This window comes from Syngnathoides biaculeatus, chromosome 15, assembly GCF_019802595.1.
Source record: "Syngnathoides biaculeatus isolate LvHL_M chromosome 15, ASM1980259v1, whole genome shotgun sequence".
NCBI classification, from domain to species: Eukaryota; Metazoa; Chordata; class Actinopteri; order Syngnathiformes; family Syngnathidae; genus Syngnathoides; species Syngnathoides biaculeatus.
In genome coordinates this window covers 22,031,304-22,049,498 of record NC_084654.1, presented here as the reverse complement: position 1 = coordinate 22,049,498, position 18,195 = coordinate 22,031,304, and the positions used below count along the sequence as shown (strand labels likewise).

Sequence of the window (18,195 nt, the reverse complement as noted above, 5' to 3'; positions counted from 1 at the left end):
CCCACCGGAACCCGTTACCACCCGAAGGCTTCTCAAATTCCCCAAAACGCTTCCCTGACTGAGATGCGAAAACCATTTCTCCCATTGATTCACCTGATCTGAGATTTTCTGAGGAACTTGTGAGCGGCAGTTAATTTCTAGTATGAAAGGTGTGCTGTACTGTATCCGTCCATCCATGTTCTTTGCCGCTTATCCTCACGAGGGTCGCGGGGAGTGCTGGAGCCTATGGCGGGGCACGCCCTGGACTGGTCACCAGCAAATCGCAGGGCACATGGAGACAAAAGAGTCGTACTCACAATCACGCCTAGGGGCAATTTAGAGTGTCGATATGAATGGAAATGCTCGAATGGCCGAATTCCGTTGGAAGGTGTTTGTTTTTTGTTCGTTAGGGTTTTAGAAAATATATATAAAAACAGAGTAACAAACATAATCAAATTGAATTGAACACTATGCATCATAATTTAATTCAGGTTCATTGCGCTGCTCCTTGTGGTGTGCCCGCCCCGGCCACTGGGGGGCAGTATCATGCAGACAGAAACGAAGAGTATACTTCTTCTACTACGACTGTAAGTGACTCGGTAAGATTTCGCAGTGATTTTCTGCAGAGGATAAAGAATATATGCCTGTGAGGATTGTTATAGAATGCCCCACTTCTATTTGGGGGGGGGGGGGCGGGGAGGGCAGGGGCCAGGCCTGACTGCAAGTAGTGAAAATCTATGAAAAAAATCCATCCATTTTGTTTGCTGCTTATCCTCACAAGGGTCGCGGGGAGTGCTGTCGAGGGGCAGGAGGCGGGGTACACCCCGAACTGGTTGCCAGCCAATCGCGGGGCACATTGAGACAACGCACTCACAATCACACCTACGGGCAATTTAGTGTGTCCGATTAATGTTGCAGTTTTTGAGTCGTGGGAGGAAACCGGAGTGCCCGGAGAAAACCCACGCAGGCACGGCGAGAACATGCAAACTCCGCACAGGCGGGATGGAACCCGGGTCCACAGAACTGTGAGGCCAACGCTTTAACAGCTGATCCACCGTGCCGCCCAACTGTATCATAATTGACCGGTTATAAATTACAAAGGGTTGGCGTTCCGCAGACAAGAACCCGTTCAGACCAGAACGAGGGCTCTTCGAAATGACACGCCGGCAGCATTAATCGCCTCCAAATGAAATGGCAACATCGGAACTAAAGAGGCCCTCAGAATAGAAACAGTTACCTCAGTGAGGCGAGGGAAGAAGGGCGCGTTTAGCTAAGCCCCCTGAAAAATCCGGGTTTGGGCTTCGCCCGCGGTGACGCATGCTGGATCGGTCCGGGTCGGGCCAGCGCAGGACTTTCAGGAGGCTTTCAATGGGGAAGGAACATCTGGTTGCGTTTAAGGACCCTGCTGTTCATTCTGCACAACATTCCGAGGCGGGGTCTGTTGCGCTGTGTCACAGTGTTCCAGAACGTGGCAGTTCTGAGTTAGAAGTGTCCATTTTTGTTGTTGTTGTTGTTGCTTTAAAGGCGGCACGGCGGCGCACCTGGTAAAGCGTCGGCCTCACAGTTCTGAGGCCCCGGGTTCAATCCGCCTGTGTGGAGTTTGCATGTTCTCCCCGTGCCTGCGTGGGTTTCCTCTAGGCACTCTCGTTTCCTGGCAACCAGTTCCTCCTGCCCGTTGACAGCTGGGATAGGCTCCAGCGATCCCCGCGACCCTTGTGAGGATAAGCGGCTAAGAAAATGGATGGATGTTGTTTGAAATTATAAATTAGGGGTATGAGCAGGCTTCAGATCCACCGCTACCCAAAAATAAATTACCGGCAGGTTACTGCGATGCCAATGCATGTGGGCAAGGAGAACCACAGGAGTCAATGCCCTGCCCGTTGTTTATTGAACGGAACAAACATCCAACACAAATGCTGCAGTACATACAGTAATTAGTTTACATGCGATTTTATTGTTTTGAGACAATATAGTGCTATTTTTCCTTATTAAACACACAAACGGTTGTGATTTCTTCAGGGGCTGAAACGGATTCATGACATTTCCACTGAAATCAATGCAGAATATTGATTTGGTATACAGTGGCGCCTTCTCATACTGTACAAGTCAAAAACGAGCCATAACTGGGCCAATTTTTCTCTTTGATCACGGAGCTCGGACTTGAGGGACGAGCGCTACACGGCAGCAGTTTTCGGAGTTAATTACACAAGTATTTCGAAAAAGAATACAGGTCTGGATTCTGGAAAGTCCACCGAGCTCAATTCTGCCAAATAATGCGGTTTTAGAAATAACCCAACTGGCATCATCATCTCCACAGGAATAAAGACGGATTTTGTCGGGGTGAAAAAGATCTGAGCCACCGTGCGACGAATAAATAAAAACTCTATATCCGGACTTTTGAAACAACTCTTGTTGTTCCTGGAACCAGTTCCCCGTTTCCCACCACCTAATCACAATACCGTGCCACTTTTTTTTTTTTTTTGGGACCGGCACGCTAGTGTTGACTCCACTCCGTTTTATCAACCGCGACCATGCCGGCGGCTCCAACAATCAGCGGGAAGTAGATTAGCTTGAGCCGTCTTCGGGCATTGTGACCCGTGCGCGGATTCCGGGGGCGATGTGTTTTCAGGATAAACGTTGTAAACTTATCTCGCGAGGAAGTCGCAGGGTTTTGTTTTTTTTTTACCAACCTTGAAAAATTTTGGGTGCCAGACTGGCTGGTAAAGAAGACACAACAGCAGAACTTTTTTTCCGCTAGCCCAAAGAATGCTACTTCCCACGTTAACTATTCAATTACAGGAAGTACTATCCGGTCCTCGTTGGGTTCTGTGTGAAAGTAAATTCCGTCCTGACTGTTGCGTCACGGCTTTTCACGAAACGGACCCGGCGGAGGGCGTCCAGGTAGCGCAGGCGCAGAACTCACTGAAGTGTGAAATTCCACATCTGATGCAACGCCGTGCAATCTGATGATATTTGCCTTGACAATTTTATGGCGGGGCAACGGTGGTTAAAGTACTTCAACCGGGTACATAAATAGAAATACAAGTACAAGTACTGATTCAACTCGAGTATTACTCGTCGCTAATCGTTCTCGGCGCCAACGACATGAAATAATTGCGGCGAATACAACTTTCCACTTTGAATCTATTGCATCATTGTTCTTAACGTTCCCTCGTTCGCGATCCTTTTTTCCCCCCGCCTCGTAAGTCCCCGAGATCTCAATCAACCGAGCTCTCAACAACGGCTCACTTCACCGCTCTCTATTTCCATCTTTTTGTAAGGTTTCGTCATCCGTGGAGGTTGGAAAAAGTAATAAGGCCGATTCTGAAATTGCAAATAGCGGGGGAAAAAACTAAATACGGTACAGTACGGACACCTGAAAAATCCACTAAACTGCGGTCTTGAAGCATTTGTACTAAAGAGATTATAGATTTGGTCTGTCCTGAGGCGTGCTCCAGGTCTACGCTCCAAGATGACTCAAGTTCCGAGCTGTGTTGCTTGTGTCCGTAAACTCCACATATGAGCTCCAACGCCCCCCATCCATGCGTCTCCAGTTCCAGGTCCGTCAGGGAGGAGTCCAGACCTCCCGGTGTGCCAGTGAACGCGGTCTCCGGAGTCAGTCTCCCGCGGTGCTGAGGCTCCTCTCCAGCTTCTTCAGTGTTTCGGCGGCAGCTTGCAGCTTGAGTTCCAACTGCCGTGTCCGCAGTCCATTGCGGTGCTGGGCATCCAGAAGACCTGCCGCTTGGTTCCTGAACAGATCCTGGTGCTCCTGCTCCTTGCCCTCCAGGTCCTGCACGAGGGTGCCGTGCCTGATGGAGAGCTCCTCCAGCTCCTCCTCCAGGTCCCTGAGTCGAGCGTCACTAGCCTCTCTCTGGGCCTTGTCTTCATTGTGTTTCTCCAACTGCCTGTGGAGCTCCTGCAGCTTTTTCTTGTCCTGCTGTAGGTTCTCCTGCGGGCACGACGGCTGCTTCTGGATGGACGACAGCTGGCGCACCACGCCCTGGCACATGAGCGTGGTGAGCTGCTTCTCCAGGAGCGAGATCTCCTCCATGTGGGCCTGGTAGAACTCCCAGCTTTGCTTTAATGCGTGGCGAAAGGCGCCGTCGTGCTCTTTCTTCAGGGACTCCAGACGGATTTGCATTTGCGTGTCCAGGATGTTGATCTCGGCCTCCAGCTTCTTCTCGGACGCCTCAATCATCGGGAGGATCTTGGCGTTGTGTTTGGCCTCCAGCTCCACCGTCCGCCAGTCGTGCGGCACATTGATGTCCACCAGCTTAGACGCCTGCTCGAACTTAAGCTGCTCGATATGGTTTTGGCTGTAGAGCTCTTTCTCACTAAGGTCCACTTGCAGACTCCGGATTTCATTCAGTGCCCCTTGCTCCATCTCGAAGCGTTTGTTGTCATTGATGGTGGAGAAACTTGCCCCGTCTAGCTTCAGTTGTGAAATGTTGGTATGGCACTCTGACTCCAAGTGCCGGACTTTCTGCTGGTACTTGGCCACCTTCATCCGGTGGCGCATCTTGGCCTCGTCGCGGACGATGCTACCCTCGCGCAGCTTGTCCTTCACGTCCTGCAGTTTCTGCTTCGAGATCTCCCAGAAGGCTTTGACCTGGTCCCTCATGAGCTGGAAGTTTTTCTTCTCCTCCTGGATCCGCCCCAGCTCCTCCGTAATCTTAGCGACGCGTTCGGTCAGTTGCTCCTCCGACATCTCGGTCAGGGGCATGTTGTCGTTCACTTCCACCGCCTTGCCTTTACCTTTGCCCTTCCCTTTCCCGGCCATCTTGGAAAACACTTAAGAACGATACCAAAAACAAGACCTGGATCTGTCTTAAGGACAACCGGTTGATTGCGTTTGACGTGATTTTCTGGTGTTACAGAACTTAGTCCACTGACTATTTTGGAACCGGAACTGTGATGTCATCTTTGTCCATGAGGTGTTCTTTGAAGAGTCGACGGGTTTAGATGACACGACGGGCATCATTAAACATCATAGATGACATCTTTACACTTTTATTATGTATAATGTATTTTGTTTTGGTCACCTTAAAACAGGTAAGTATTCGAACCCTTAATTTTTGGGTGTACCAAGAGCTGAAGAAAGCTACTTCGGGAAAATGCGAAACAAAGACCTACACGGGAAGAGCAAACAATCTTGGACCAAGTACACTATGTTTCAACATGCTCATCTCTAGGTACAACTGCCAGATAATTTTGTAGACAATATTGATCTAATTAAAAAACAACACGAGTAATAAGAGCGAGGAGGACCTTGAGATTTCATCGTACTGCGAACTATGTGGACTGCTGCTTAACTCTCAACCGTACACTAATAAAAAAAATGTTCCACCGGGGAAACGAGATTTTGTTGTAACTTAAAACTTGAACCGAGGAACGTTTGGGAAAGGATTAAGTGTCTCCGAGGCACCGTTGTCTGTTTCCACCAAACACAACAGATTACTGCATTCCGCAGCGTCGCTGATACATCTGAGAAGAATTATGGTTTTTCAGGCTTGTGTTTTTCGGATGTTGACCAAAGCGTTTTGTTTTTTTTTTTTTTCTTCTTCAAGGATGGAAGCGTTTTCTTCTTTAGAGTTCCCGGGAGAGAGGTTTTGACATTGTCACCGCTGCTGGATCCACCCTCTTCCTCCTCTGGGAAGGGAACTACAGTCCAAATAATTCCAGGCTTACCCGCAACTGCGTCCTTACGAAATCGAGAAAACCACAAACGCTGTTATTTTGTCCTCGAGAAAGTCCAAACATCAGCCGCAAGCGCCAGAAAAATGAAGCTAGGCTAACTAACGCTTGCTAGCTAGCTCTGTTGTAGCACTACTGGCAAGTATCCTACTTAAAAGATTAAAATTAGACCAAAATTCTACCAAAACCAGCATTTCTTTTGCCACTTGCAGTGGTACCTTCATTATTTTAATTCAATCAAATCAATTTTCTTTGTTTAAAAGTAATGAAATATTAATCCATGCTAGCCAGGCACATCGAGGCTATAACTGCCACCTCGAACATTGCACTTAATGTAGCGCGGTACTTCCATTTTTGTGGGAGTGTAAAATGTTTTTAAGGGATCACAACCAAATACATTAACAACGTTTTTTTAATCTGGAGGCCTTGTATTAGCACAAGATTAAATTAATTTTTGAAAGGTTTCTAGTAGACAAAATTTGATGCTGAAAAAGTGGTCTTGTAGTCGCTTTCATTAGGTGAAATTAATTTGGCACCAAAAAATGTCTCCAACATCTGAAAATTCAGATTCCCTTTCAGGCTTGGTCGGCCTTTCGAGAGTTTGACAACAAAACAAACTTCCGAGAAAGCCCGTTTCACATAGCAACAAGATTTTTGGTCGGAATGTCAAAGAGCAGGCTTACAAAAAAGTAGCAAAACACATCGGAAGTCCCCATTTTGATTGTAAGTGCCAAGTTCAGCTCAGTATTTACGAAAATAATCAGCCCCCGAAACCAGATTCCCTTAGCGACAGGAAATTTGGTAGGCTTGTCTATCATGGGCAGACCCACCAAAAAAAAGTCTCAAAAAACTCAAAATACACTTTCCCGTTTAGGCTTGGTAGGCCTTACGAGAGTTTAGCAACAAAATAAACTTCCCAGAAAGCCAGTTTTGCATAGCAACAAGATTTTTGGTCAGAATGTCAAAGAGCAGGCGTACAAAAAAGTAGCAAAACACATCGGAAGTCCCCATTTTGATTGTAAGTGCCAAGTTCAGCTCAGTATTTACGAAAATAATCAGCCCCCGAAACCAGATTCCCTTAGCGACAGGAAATTTGGTAGGCTTGTCTATCATGGGCAGACCCACCAAAAAAAGTCTCAAAAAACTCAAAATACACTTTCCCGTTTAGGCTTGGTAGGCCTTACGAGAGTTTAGCAACAAAATAAACTTCCCAGAAAGCCAGTTTTGCATAGCAACAAGATTTTTGGTCGGAATGTCAATGAGCAGGCGTACAAAAAGTAGCAAAACACATAGAAAGTCTCCATTTTGATTGTAAGTGCCGACTTTAGCTCAGTATTTACTCAAATAAATCAGCCCCCGAAACCAGATTCCCTTAGCGACAGGAAATTTGGTAGGCTTGTCAGATCCACCAAAAAAGTCTCAAGGCCCCGTGAAAAAACACAGGAAGTTAAGAAATTGTTGAAAAGTCATTTTGACGCGGCCGCAACGTGTGTTGGTTTGTGTGAGGCAAAAATGCGCTGAAGCGTGACCGCAGGTGAGCTCGCGCACACAAGTTGGGACCTGCCCTCCATTCAGCGGGATGAACCCAAGCTAACATTTGGGAATGTGTCGGCATGTCGAGCGTGAAATCCAAACAATGCGACCGGGCTCTGTTCAAATGCCTCCTTGGGGGAAGAAAAAAATAAATAAAAATAACAAAAGATTTCCTCACTGTGCTGGTTTACAACCCAGGCTAATAATAATAGTGCGGCGCTTTCATTGCGAAGACCTCAAACTGAGCTCGGTTTGAAAGGAAAACTAAACTCGGAACACAAACTATCATCATGTGTGAAGTCTTATTTTTTTATTCCTTTTCATTGTTGTCTGACAAATTCTCCCATTTGATTTACACGGTGATCGTTTCCACGCTAGCCAGAATACAAAAAAAAAAAAAAACACTACACTCCAGTTATCTTATTTAATATTGTCCGCTGTGAATCAGGAAGTATCCTGCTAACTAGCAGCTCCGGTGTGCTAAAAAAATATGTTTTTGTTGGCTGAACTTTTGGTCATTTGATCATTGTCCTCTTTGAACCAGGAAGTAGCCCCCACCATACATCTTCCCCCATGCTTGATACTGATTGTTACTGTTTAGCTAGCTCAGCAGCTAAAACTTGAATTAACCTAAAACTAATAAATCATCCGAGTAGCATCCAAATGAAGGTTCAAGGTTTAGTCAGCGAAGCATTCAACCAACTATGAAAAACTTACCCAAACCTCTTCTTAAATAACTAATTCAATATGTAAATCAAAAATAATCAATCGCTAACTCACTGTTCAACTAGCTAACTCGGTAAAAAGCTCACGCTACAATTTATTAACTAATTAAATTCTCCAATCACACAGCTAACTCCACAATTAACTCCGCCAATAACTAACTCACAATCACGCAATTAATAACACAATCATTGAATAACTCACTTAGTACAATTGATAACACAATATTTGAATAACTCAGTATCACAAATCGCTACAAAAGTAACACAATCACTGGACAACTAGCTGACTAAATAACAGGCTCATTTACTGACTAACTCTACTTTTAACTCCCTCAATAACTCCTTTACTAATCCAATCACTCACTAACTCATTGTGCGTGCACCTCAATAACTCACTGAACAGCTCCACTTTTCAGGAAGTCCCTCGCTAAATATGTCGCGCAATCGCTGGATGACTTAACCCGCTTGCTAAATAATTAGCGGAGTCAGTGAATAACAACTTTAATACGACCGAATCACTCACTAACTCAACAATTAACACTCAATAATCCACCAGACCTCAGCCAGTCACTTACTATCCATCCATCCATCCATTCATTTTCATAGCTGCTTATCCACACAAGGGTCACGGGGATTGCCGGAGCCTATCCCTTGTGTCAACGGGCAGGAGGCGGGGTACACCCTGAGCCGGTCGCCAAGCCAATCGCAGGGCGCATCGAGACAAACAGCCGCACTCACAATTTTGTCTAATTAATGTTGCATGTTTTTGGGATGTGGGAGTGCCCGGAGAAAACCCACGCAGGCACGGGGAGAAGAAGATGCAAACTCCACACAGGTGGGTCCAGGGATTGAACCCGGAACCTCAGAACTGTGGGGGCAAGGCGTTACCAGCCGATCCACCGTGCCGCCATTCACTGCCTAACAAGAGTAACTCACTCCGTCATCGACACGAGCTCGGTTGATTTGAACCATCAAGTTTTTCCTGTTTGGTTTTTAGCATTTTTTGTGCTCAGCAAGAGCACGAAGCAAGTGAACTCTCCCGCCCTTTCCCCGGTGTCCCCCAATTTAGTGGAATTCCGAAGTCCAAACGCACGCCCGTTTCCAGCCAAGCGCAAATATCAGGATGCGTACGCATCTGTTTTCCAACCGGACACCGGGACCAGATGTGACTTTGGGGGTCAGGTGCCGAGGGGCCGCAACAAAACCACGCCGTCTCCGTGGAAACGCTCGCTCGGCTGGCTGACTTCGTGCTTCCTGGGAACCATTAACGTACGCGCACACAAATTCAAAAAACAAGAAAAAAATGCCAAACCGCACTCGCACCACTGTGTTACGATGAATTCCATTTCCTCTCCTTTTTGCTATCATCGCACGATTGATCTTTTCCCGTCAACGTTGTCCATCTGCGGTGGAATCACTAAAAACGTCAAAGAATAAGGAGGAATCAACACTTATCATACACAATACGTTGAGAACTTTGCACGTGTACCTAATAAAGTGTCCTGCTGGCGAGCATCTGTACACGATTTGACTAAAAATTCCCTTTTCAATGCCAGGAAAAGCAATAAAGATAAAATATTTCATCCTGTTCCCCTGACATAACATTTTAAGAGCTCAGAAAGTGACATCTACTGGAAGAAATGCCTTACTGCGATACAATGAAAATAATTTTTTTTATACCTACAGTCAGATTGTTTGGAAAAAATCTTTTGCCGTTTTTACTCCTTTATTGTGAAAACGCACAAAATAAAATTTCTGCCTTGTTTTCAATTTTTTATTCGGATTTATTGAAAGAAAATGTCCAAACAAGTGACAAGAACACCCGAAATAGTGGTCAGGTTACGTCACGTCCGAGAAATATCACATTTTTCAACAAACACTTAAATGATTAAATGGATATTAAAAAAAAAAAAAACCATGAAATTGAAATGTTCAAATAATTCTAGAAACACGCAAGCTGCTTTTGGGGGGGATGGACACGTCGAGAGACATTTGTTACATAATGTACATCAATTAGAAATCTTTCTATAAGATGACTTTTCAACTCATTTGTCAACAACGCGCCGGCGTTGCTGATAAAAGTGCAAGTGTGCAAAAATATTTTTGCACTGGGGGGGGGGGGGGAGTACAGCAGAACCTCTAAAGCGTGTCACCATTAACGACAAGTTTTATTTTTTTGCTACTACACTGTAGAATACTAATGCTAACAATGCTATATGCTAACGTAGCTGAACTCATATCTTCTGACCAGAGAAGCTTCTCGATCAACGTCGTCGTCTTGATGTGTGCAGTTATACAATTTTTTCTCATTATTTTACTGCGTTCAACTTATTTTTACCATTGTGTATATGAATATACTCAATACTGTAATACGGTACCAATGCTAAACGCTAATATACTCAAAACCTTAGCTGCTGACCGATAGAAGGCTGTGCCATGATGTCAATTGAGTCGAAGACATTTTGGTTCATTTTAGTCTTTTTTCGAGTATGATTACTTATAATTGCTAAATTCCTATGCGTGTGTGTGTAAACTTGTCAATGACTGCAATGCTACTGATGATGTAAGCAAATATGGCTAAAAGCAAAACACTTAATAGCCAAGGTCTGACTCGATCTGTCCATTTTCTGAGCCGCTTATCCTCACGAGGGTCGTGCTGGAGCCTATCCCAGTTGTCAACAGGCAAGAGGCGAGGTACACCCCAAACTGGCTGCCAGCCAATCGTAGGGCTCAGAGAGACAAACAGCCTCTCAGAATCACACCTAGGGGCAATTTATTGATTTCCAATTAATGCTGCATGTTTTCGGGGATGTGGGAGGAAACCGGCGTGCCCGGAGAAACCCCACGCAAGCACGGGGAGAACATGCAAACCCCACACGGGTGGTTCCGGGATCGAACCCGGGACCTCAGGACTGCGAGGCCAACGCTTTCCAGATCCCACCGTGTCGGGTTTCACTCCATATTACATATTAATTCCCTTTAGAATTCATCAAGGAGTGTTGGGGTTTGAATATGAAACAGATTTATTTTACATGAATTTTTATGAGGAAAATGTTACGTTAGAGGTTCCACTGTATTTAAAAATAAAAATAAAAAATGACGTTTACAGAACAGTGCATGGCAAACCCGGAGTGACTAATCCGACTTCCGAGTGCGGAAAATTGACCAATTGCCCTTAATTGATCAGAAAAGTTACAATTAGTATTAATCCATACTACAAATGTTTTTCCATTGATCTAGACCAGCAATTACAGTAAGACAGAACAATTAAACGCTCGTCCACAAAACACAACTAACTTGTGTGTACAGCTGTTGCCAGGAAATTTGAGTCAATTTTGACGAGATCAGTCACTACAGGGATATTTCAATAAACTAGAATATGGTAATAAATGTCCATTTATTCGGTACTCACACATTATAGATTCATTAAGCACTTGGGGAAATTCTTTTTAAAAATCTGTATTAAAAAACTTTTGATCATTACGTAATATTCTGGTTCCTATAGAACCATTTTTATTTGCTGTATTATAATCAAAAATTATGTACATTACTTTAAAAAAAATAACTTGATGTGCGGGGTACATTGGAGTTTCTTTTTTTCAAGCGAACCACCTGATTGATTTTGACATTAATTTATTGAGACGTACCTGTATATACATTTTGTGACATTTTTGTCTGACGTCGTGCAGCGAGATTATTGTAAAATAAAATGTGCCTCAGGTAAAATTCCAAAGGGGGAGAAAATTGATGGTAAATTTCCAGTGTAGCGCCACCATTTGCATCTGCGGCGATTTGGCGGTACTACAAGTTCATTATTATTACTTTTCCCTCTTTACGGGGACCGAGTTCCCTGTCAAGAGAAAAAAAAATAATTCTTCCCCCTTTATTTTCACATATTCTCGATACTTTCCGTGGAAAGTTTTCAACTTTCCCGGCATTTTTTTGGCTTGGGGCGGACATTGCACTTATGAGCCATCAAAACGCTATTACGGGGGCTTTTATGTACACGAAATGAAACAGTTATAAAAAAAAAAACAATTTAAAAAAAAAAAAAAAAAGGATGCATAGCTGAAAAAAGTACACCGCAAACTCCCGACAGCTCCACCAACCTCCCGACGCTCGAGTTTTGTTCCCGGGTGAAGCCGCCGTGGGGCCCGAAGAGGACGAGGAAGGGAGGCGCGTCGTAAACGTGGTTAGAAGTGTGAGGTCGCTCCCACTCGAGAGATGAAGTGACACCCCATGCCGCCTCCCTATGTGTCTTCTTCCTCATCCTCCTCCTCACGCGTGCCCACCGCCCTCTTCCTCACGCCCGGTTCTTTAGGCTCGGGGGAGGCCCCGTGGGGTTGCCGCGTCCTCCACGCCTCGTCGTCTTCCTCCTCCTCTTCCTCCTCCTCGTCGTCGTCCTCTTCGCCGTCGGCCTCGCGGTCCTCCTCCTCCCGCTGCCGCTGGAGGAGCCGGGCCTGGTCTGCCGTTTGTTTCTCTGTGCGTCAGCGACAACAATGAGGGGTTGCACCGACCCGTTTACAAGCGCCCAAGCAGGGCTCGAGTCTTGAAAATCAAGCCCCGCGCCGAGTTCGCGGCCCACAGTCACGTTCCATCGAGTTTTGTAGCGGCAAGTTTCAAGGACCTAAATCGGGATGGGGTTTCCACCCAGGCTGCTCAAGTTACACCAAATAGAAAATGTCCACTCACCTGTCTTAAATTGCCAGGACTTTGTGTTGTTGTTGTTGGTTTTTTTTCTTTTTTTTTTAAAAAAGAGAAATCATTTCAAAACATTTTACACCCTTAATGTGAGCAATAACACGGACAATTTGAATTTAGAAAAAAAAATATATTTTCAACAGGAGAAATAAAAATAAAAAAGCATGATGGTGAACAAGAGATCCCTTCGTATGCTGACCATGTGCTTGTGCTGCAGCAGCGACTACAAAAAGGCCAAAAAAAGCCTACTAGAACATCTGATCTTAATTTGGGATGAGCCGGGGGCACTTTAAATGGTGGCATTGCTGCGCCGACTCCCATTTACCGTGAGTTTAAATCTGATTAATTCTGAACATACCCGTGTATAAGGGGGTGTGCAGACCTCTGCAACCGCGTTATCTTAGATCATTTATATTTACCTCCCCTCTCAAAAATATGTATTTTTATTCCAATGAAGTTGTAAAGGTTAAATGTCACAATAATGCCTTTAAATGATTTCTCTTGACCTTATTTTATGTATATTACAAAAACCTGGAATGTGACAGGGGTGTGTAGACTTTTATACCCACTGTAGCGCTGCACTGGTTAAAAAAAAAAATATATATATATATATATATATATATACACACCGTAATTTCCGGCCTATAAACCGCGACTTTTTTCACACTCTTTCAACCCTGCGGTTTATGCGTGAATTTTTTCTAACAGCCGCACGGGGGCACTCAAGCAAGAAAGGTAAGAGTGACACCGGTGGAATACATGTGCCGAGGAAGTGACTTTTACCAGTCCAGCCCCGTTAGTGCTGCGGTAGCTCGTTATTGCCGTGTCTCAGTGATTTTTACCGGTATGTTTTTTTTTTTTTTTTATTATTATAACCGGTCCTGTTAGCGCGGCGCTAGCGTTTGTGTCAGTGCGGCGTTAGCGTTAAACTCTGTGTACTGTCTTCCTTTGTAAATATCTCAAGTTTCAATGTGGGCACTTGCACCTTTTACACAGCTGCGGCCTGTGTATGTACTAAATGGTATTTCCTTTCCAAATATACTGCGTGAGGCTTAAAACCAGGTGCGCTTTGGAGGCCGGGAATTAATCAATTCTTGGAAATCAATGAACAGTAAAAAATAATAATTATAAAAATACGGGCATTTAAGTAAACGCCACACTTAAAACCTATCATGGGAAAGCAAAATATTTGGCCTTTATAATGAATTGTAAAAAAATATATATATATAGTATTTTAAATTATATCCTGTTATACAATATGTATGAAAAGATGAAAACTTACTCTGGTAGTAGTCTGGTGAGGACAATCGTCGTGATGGGAAGACAAAGTCGGCAATGAACACCAGCAGCTGAAAACGCAAATAAATATTATTGCAAGTTGATATTATAATAAGGTGATTTGGATTTAATTACGCTTCTTCACAGATGATAGAGGAAAGAGTTCCGTTTTTGCTCACCAGTCCGAGCGCGAGTCCGGAGAAGAGCGTGGCCAGGCCGAAGATGACGTACGAGCCCCACACGGGGATGCCCATTTGCCCTGTCATGTAGTTATGGCAACGCTGGGAGAAAATTCATGGCAAAAAAAAACACGTTTGTGGATGAGCTAATTGGAATTTGCCATGCGCGTCTGAAGCAGCTTGGAAGCATCCTCTAGAATTTTCTAAAATTTCTATTACCGTAATTTACGGCCTACGAGTCATGACTTTTTCCACACGCTTTCAACCCTGCGGTTTATGCGGTGATGTGGTTAATTTGTGCATTTTTTTCTAATGCCCACAAGGGGGCACTCGAGCGGAAATGGTAAGAATAAGACTGTTGGAATATATGTGCCGAGTAAGTGACTTTTACCGGCCCTCTTAGCACTGCGCCAGCGTGTTGCTGCTGTGTTACTGGCGTGTCACAGTGATATTTACCTGTAAATTATTTGAACCGGCCCTGTTAGCGTGGCGCTAGCGTTAGCACGCTGCTAGCATTAAACTCTATGTACCATCTTTCTTTGTAAAGACCTCATGTTTCAATGTGGACACTTCTAGCTTTTACACAGCTGCGGCGTATGTTTGTACCAAATGGTATTTACTTTACAAATGTACTCGGTGAGCTTGTAACCAGGCGCGCTCTGTAGGCCGGGAATTACGGTACTTTCGCTCAACAGATGGCCGACAGTAAATTGAGAAGGATTTGAGTTTTCGTCAGCGTGGATCGAGCGAGGCGAACAATCCACCCCACCCCAAGTTTGAAAACCACTGCTCAATATTAAGATGCTAATTTCCTCGATAGTATTTTTTTTTAAATCACTTTTCTAGAACTAAACACGTGTGGAGATGAGACTTACCCGGATGAACATTGACAGCTTGAAGAGAGCCGACATGGAATTCATTCTGCAAAAAAAAAATAATAAATAAAAGTCACAGACAAGATGTCATACCATCAAGAGAAGGTTTAATATGATTTTGATATTACCCCGTTCAAAACGGGGAAAAAAAATTGGCTGTTTTTTTTTTTTTTTTTTTAAATATTACAACATGGCGGCACTGTGGACGACTGGTTAGAGGGTCTTCCTCACAGTTCTGAGGACCAAGGTTCAAATCACGGCCCCCGTCTGTGTGGAATTTGCATGTTCTCCCCGTGCCCGCGTGGGTTTTGTCCGGGCATTCCGGTTTCCTCCCACATCCCAAAAACATGCAATATTAATTGGACACTCTAAATTGCCCCTCGGTGTGAAACTGAGTGCAAATGGTTGGTTGTTTCTATGTGCCGTGCGATTGGCCGGCAAGCAGTTCAGGTCTAACCCCCCCACTCCCGCCTGAAGCTAGCTGGAATAGGCTCCAGCACTCCCAAGGCCCTTGTGAGGATAAGCGGCCCCAGAAATGGATAGCTGGACATTGAACACGAGACAGACATTAAAACAAACAAGAGACACAGAAAACAAAAACAGCCACAACACACAAAACAATAACCAATATAATAAATGCACACACACAAAATGAAAAAACAAAAATGGATTTTGCTAATGTCTTAATCGAGATCCAAATACAGGATGTCATTCTGGTCTAGTTCCGACATTACCAGTCACTCACATTTGAAAAATGTACAGGTGCGGTCCAGCAGTCATGCCCGCAGGTATAAAATTGCGGGTGTGTGCTCCGTTTGTAATTACGAGTGTACCCCTTTAAGAGCGGAGTGGGGCGGCGTCAGGTAAACTATGAGGTAGGCTGAGCAGCAGCTCGGCCATGTGCTTCCGTGTTTAAAAAACAATAAAATAAAAACATACCACGCTGGATCAGTGGCGCAACTTCGCGGTAACATTGGTCAAGACTAGAAAAAATAAGCGACGTCTATGTATTTCTACTCGTAACAATTTTTACGCGCGTGATTTTTCGTGCTCGACTGTGCAGATTTGCGAGTGCGATGACGTGCGGGCGCATACGCACCTGTCAAATCACATATCAAAATTACCTTTTTTCATGTTTTTGTACCTGAATATTCATGAGATATTATTCAAAGTGAAGTCGATTAAAATCTGAAATTTGAGTCAATTAAAATTGTAAATTTGATGTTTATCCTGATAAATGGCATTTAATTTCATGGCCAAATAACCTAGCCCTTACTCATATGGTTAATAAACTTTATGATTCTTAAATGAATACAGTTGCTCCAAACTATAAAACGATGCAAAAAAAATAAAAAGGCCACAGCATGACATACATATTGCTCCCCAAATTCTTTCCTGTGCACACTGCATGACGCTTTTGTCAGTGTGAGTACTTTTGAATCTCTTTTTTTTTGTTTTTTTTTACGCACAGGAAATCAAGTGACATCACTGGCAACTCACAGAAAAGACGAGGGCGCGAACCAAGACGAGACCGGCTCCACCGCACTCCACTTTTTCTCTTCCACGAAGCTGAGGAACTCGTCTTTGGTGCGGGCGCCCTGGTACTTGCGGAAGACGCCGTCCTTGCAACTGCATTGCACGCGAAAAATAACATCGCAAAAACAACAAAAAAATGATAATAATGCACATACATACACACACACACAACACTGGAAAACTTACTGGTAAATTGTCGGGAGCGACGTGATGATGAATCTCCCGCTAAGACCTTTCACGCAAGAAGGTCAGCGAGGTTAAGGCTCACTGATAAAATCATTTTGCACATTTTGTGGGGGCTCCTTACCCGGTTGCTCCGTCACATCCACCTTGGCGATGTTGACGCCCATGTCCTCCCCCCAGTCGGCGAACTCCTTCCACACCGGCTGTAGCTGCTGGCAGGCCGGACACCAGGGCGCATAACTGTGTGGGGATGTGATAATTTTTTTTTTTTGGGTAATAGAGCCCCTATGGAGAGGCAAAGGCTTAACCTGAACACAATCTGTAATATTGCAGTGATCGTTTTGATATTTTGCAGGCGTATAGCAATGAGTAAAATGTTCATATACAGCTTGGTGTCGATTGATCAGTTTTTGGACATTAAGTTCCGAGTTTATTTTTTTTTTTTTTAATCCGGTTATAGTGAAGCCGTTCAGCGCCTTTAAACAAGACAAACCTTAATTTGTCCTTAAGTTTTAGCTAGGGGCGTTATTTCAGAGATTGAAATTTACAAGAGGAGAACAACATTTGAGACTGTGCCCCGAACGGGAGCGGGATTCGAACAAGGAATCTCTAAACTGCCGGGCATACGCGCCAACTACTATGAAATGAAAGGAAACCACATTTCTTGCTAACGGGACGTGGTTAGCCGAAACCAAAGTAGCGAAAAAATATAACTATCAAACTTAATTTTAAACAATAACGTTTATTTTAGGAGTGGTAACGGGAAGTTTAAATGAACATTTGTGCATTCAAAATGACCAAAAAAAAAATAAGTACGACGACAAAACGCCCTCCATGTGGCTAGCTTAGCGAAGCTACTGACAATTCAATCATCCACTCTCCGGTCAGGATGTCCTCCCAGTTTCCGTCGGTGACTTCCCGGAGGCTGTCCATCTTGGCCCCGGTAACGAGCGAGGACGCGAGGCACGCGGTCAGCAGGAGATAGCATAGCGGCGAAGGGCGTTTTTGAACCGGACTCGAGGGGAACATGGTGGCTCTCCCGCCCGCTGAGCTAGCCAGAGACGAACTACCGTAATGACGCGTTTGAGGTCAGCTCCGCCCTCTCCCCTTTTGGCCAGGTTCGGGTCGGAACTGGGCCCAATTTCATCGGACAAAGACCCGACGACGACACTGACACAGACAACAGAGGACGCGAATACGCTTTTATTCGCAATTAATGGCGGTCGTGAAAAAATTGTCACATCGAAGTCAGTTCAAAAGTCGTCATAATAGCGCACACTACGACCGAGTCAAGTCGTTGTTAGAAAGAGCAACAACTCCAAAATGTATATAATACGCCGAAGGTTTATTTTGTTTAATTTTGAGATCAATTATTCATCGTCATCACACATTTTTTCCTTTGAAGTACGCAGACCTCTTGTTCCTCATTTGTCCTTGTGTGACTTGAATGCACCGTTGAGATACTTTTATATAATATTTTAGTTCCTCGTTAAAACATTGCAGCTATGACGT

The 18,195-nt window shown here is 44.4% G+C and overlaps 2 protein-coding genes across 2 annotated transcripts; both read right to left on the bottom strand.

Annotated features, from left to right (window-relative positions):
* Positions 1 to 1,760: 1,760 nt before the first annotated feature.
* On the bottom strand, positions 1,761 to 5,539 carry LOC133513287 (dynein regulatory complex subunit 4-like). The gene has a single exon (XM_061843911.1). The coding sequence runs from the start codon at positions 4,757 to 4,759 to the stop codon at positions 3,596 to 3,598; it is 1,164 nt and encodes a 387-aa protein (XP_061699895.1). The 5' UTR covers positions 4,760 to 5,539; the 3' UTR covers positions 1,761 to 3,595.
* A 5,971-nt stretch (positions 5,540 to 11,510) lies between these two features.
* tmx1 (thioredoxin-related transmembrane protein 1) lies at positions 11,511 to 17,928 on the bottom strand. Its single transcript, XM_061844374.1, has 8 exons — positions 17,546 to 17,928; positions 16,808 to 16,923; positions 16,687 to 16,732; positions 16,465 to 16,593; positions 14,965 to 15,010; positions 14,090 to 14,191; positions 13,915 to 13,981; positions 11,511 to 12,411 (listed from the first exon to the last, which is right to left on the bottom strand). The coding sequence occupies exons 1-8, from the start codon at positions 17,710 to 17,712 to the stop codon at positions 12,182 to 12,184; spliced, it is 903 nt and encodes a 300-aa protein (XP_061700358.1). The 5' UTR covers positions 17,713 to 17,928; the 3' UTR covers positions 11,511 to 12,181.
* Positions 17,929 to 18,195: the final 267 nt, after the last annotated feature.

What these genes read in the sequence shown, in the direction of transcription:
- LOC133513287 (XM_061843911.1), bottom strand. Translation starts at nt 4,759, where the DNA reads ATGGCCGGGAAAGGGAAGGGCAAAGGTAAAGGCAAGGCGGTGGAAGTG.
- tmx1 (XM_061844374.1), bottom strand. Translation starts at nt 17,712, where the DNA reads ATGTTCCCCTCGAGTCCGGTTCAAAAACGCCCTTCGCCGCTATGCTAT. An exon ending in TCGCTCCCGACAATTTACCA is followed by an intron (nt 16,594 to 16,686) that starts GTAAGTTTTCCA and finishes CGTGCAATGCAG; the next exon opens with TTGCAAGGACGGCGTCTTCC. An exon ending in CTCACCAGACTACTACCAGA is followed by an intron (nt 12,412 to 13,914) that starts GTAAGTTTTCAT and finishes GCTGACGCACAG; the next exon opens with AGAAACAAACGGCAGACCAG.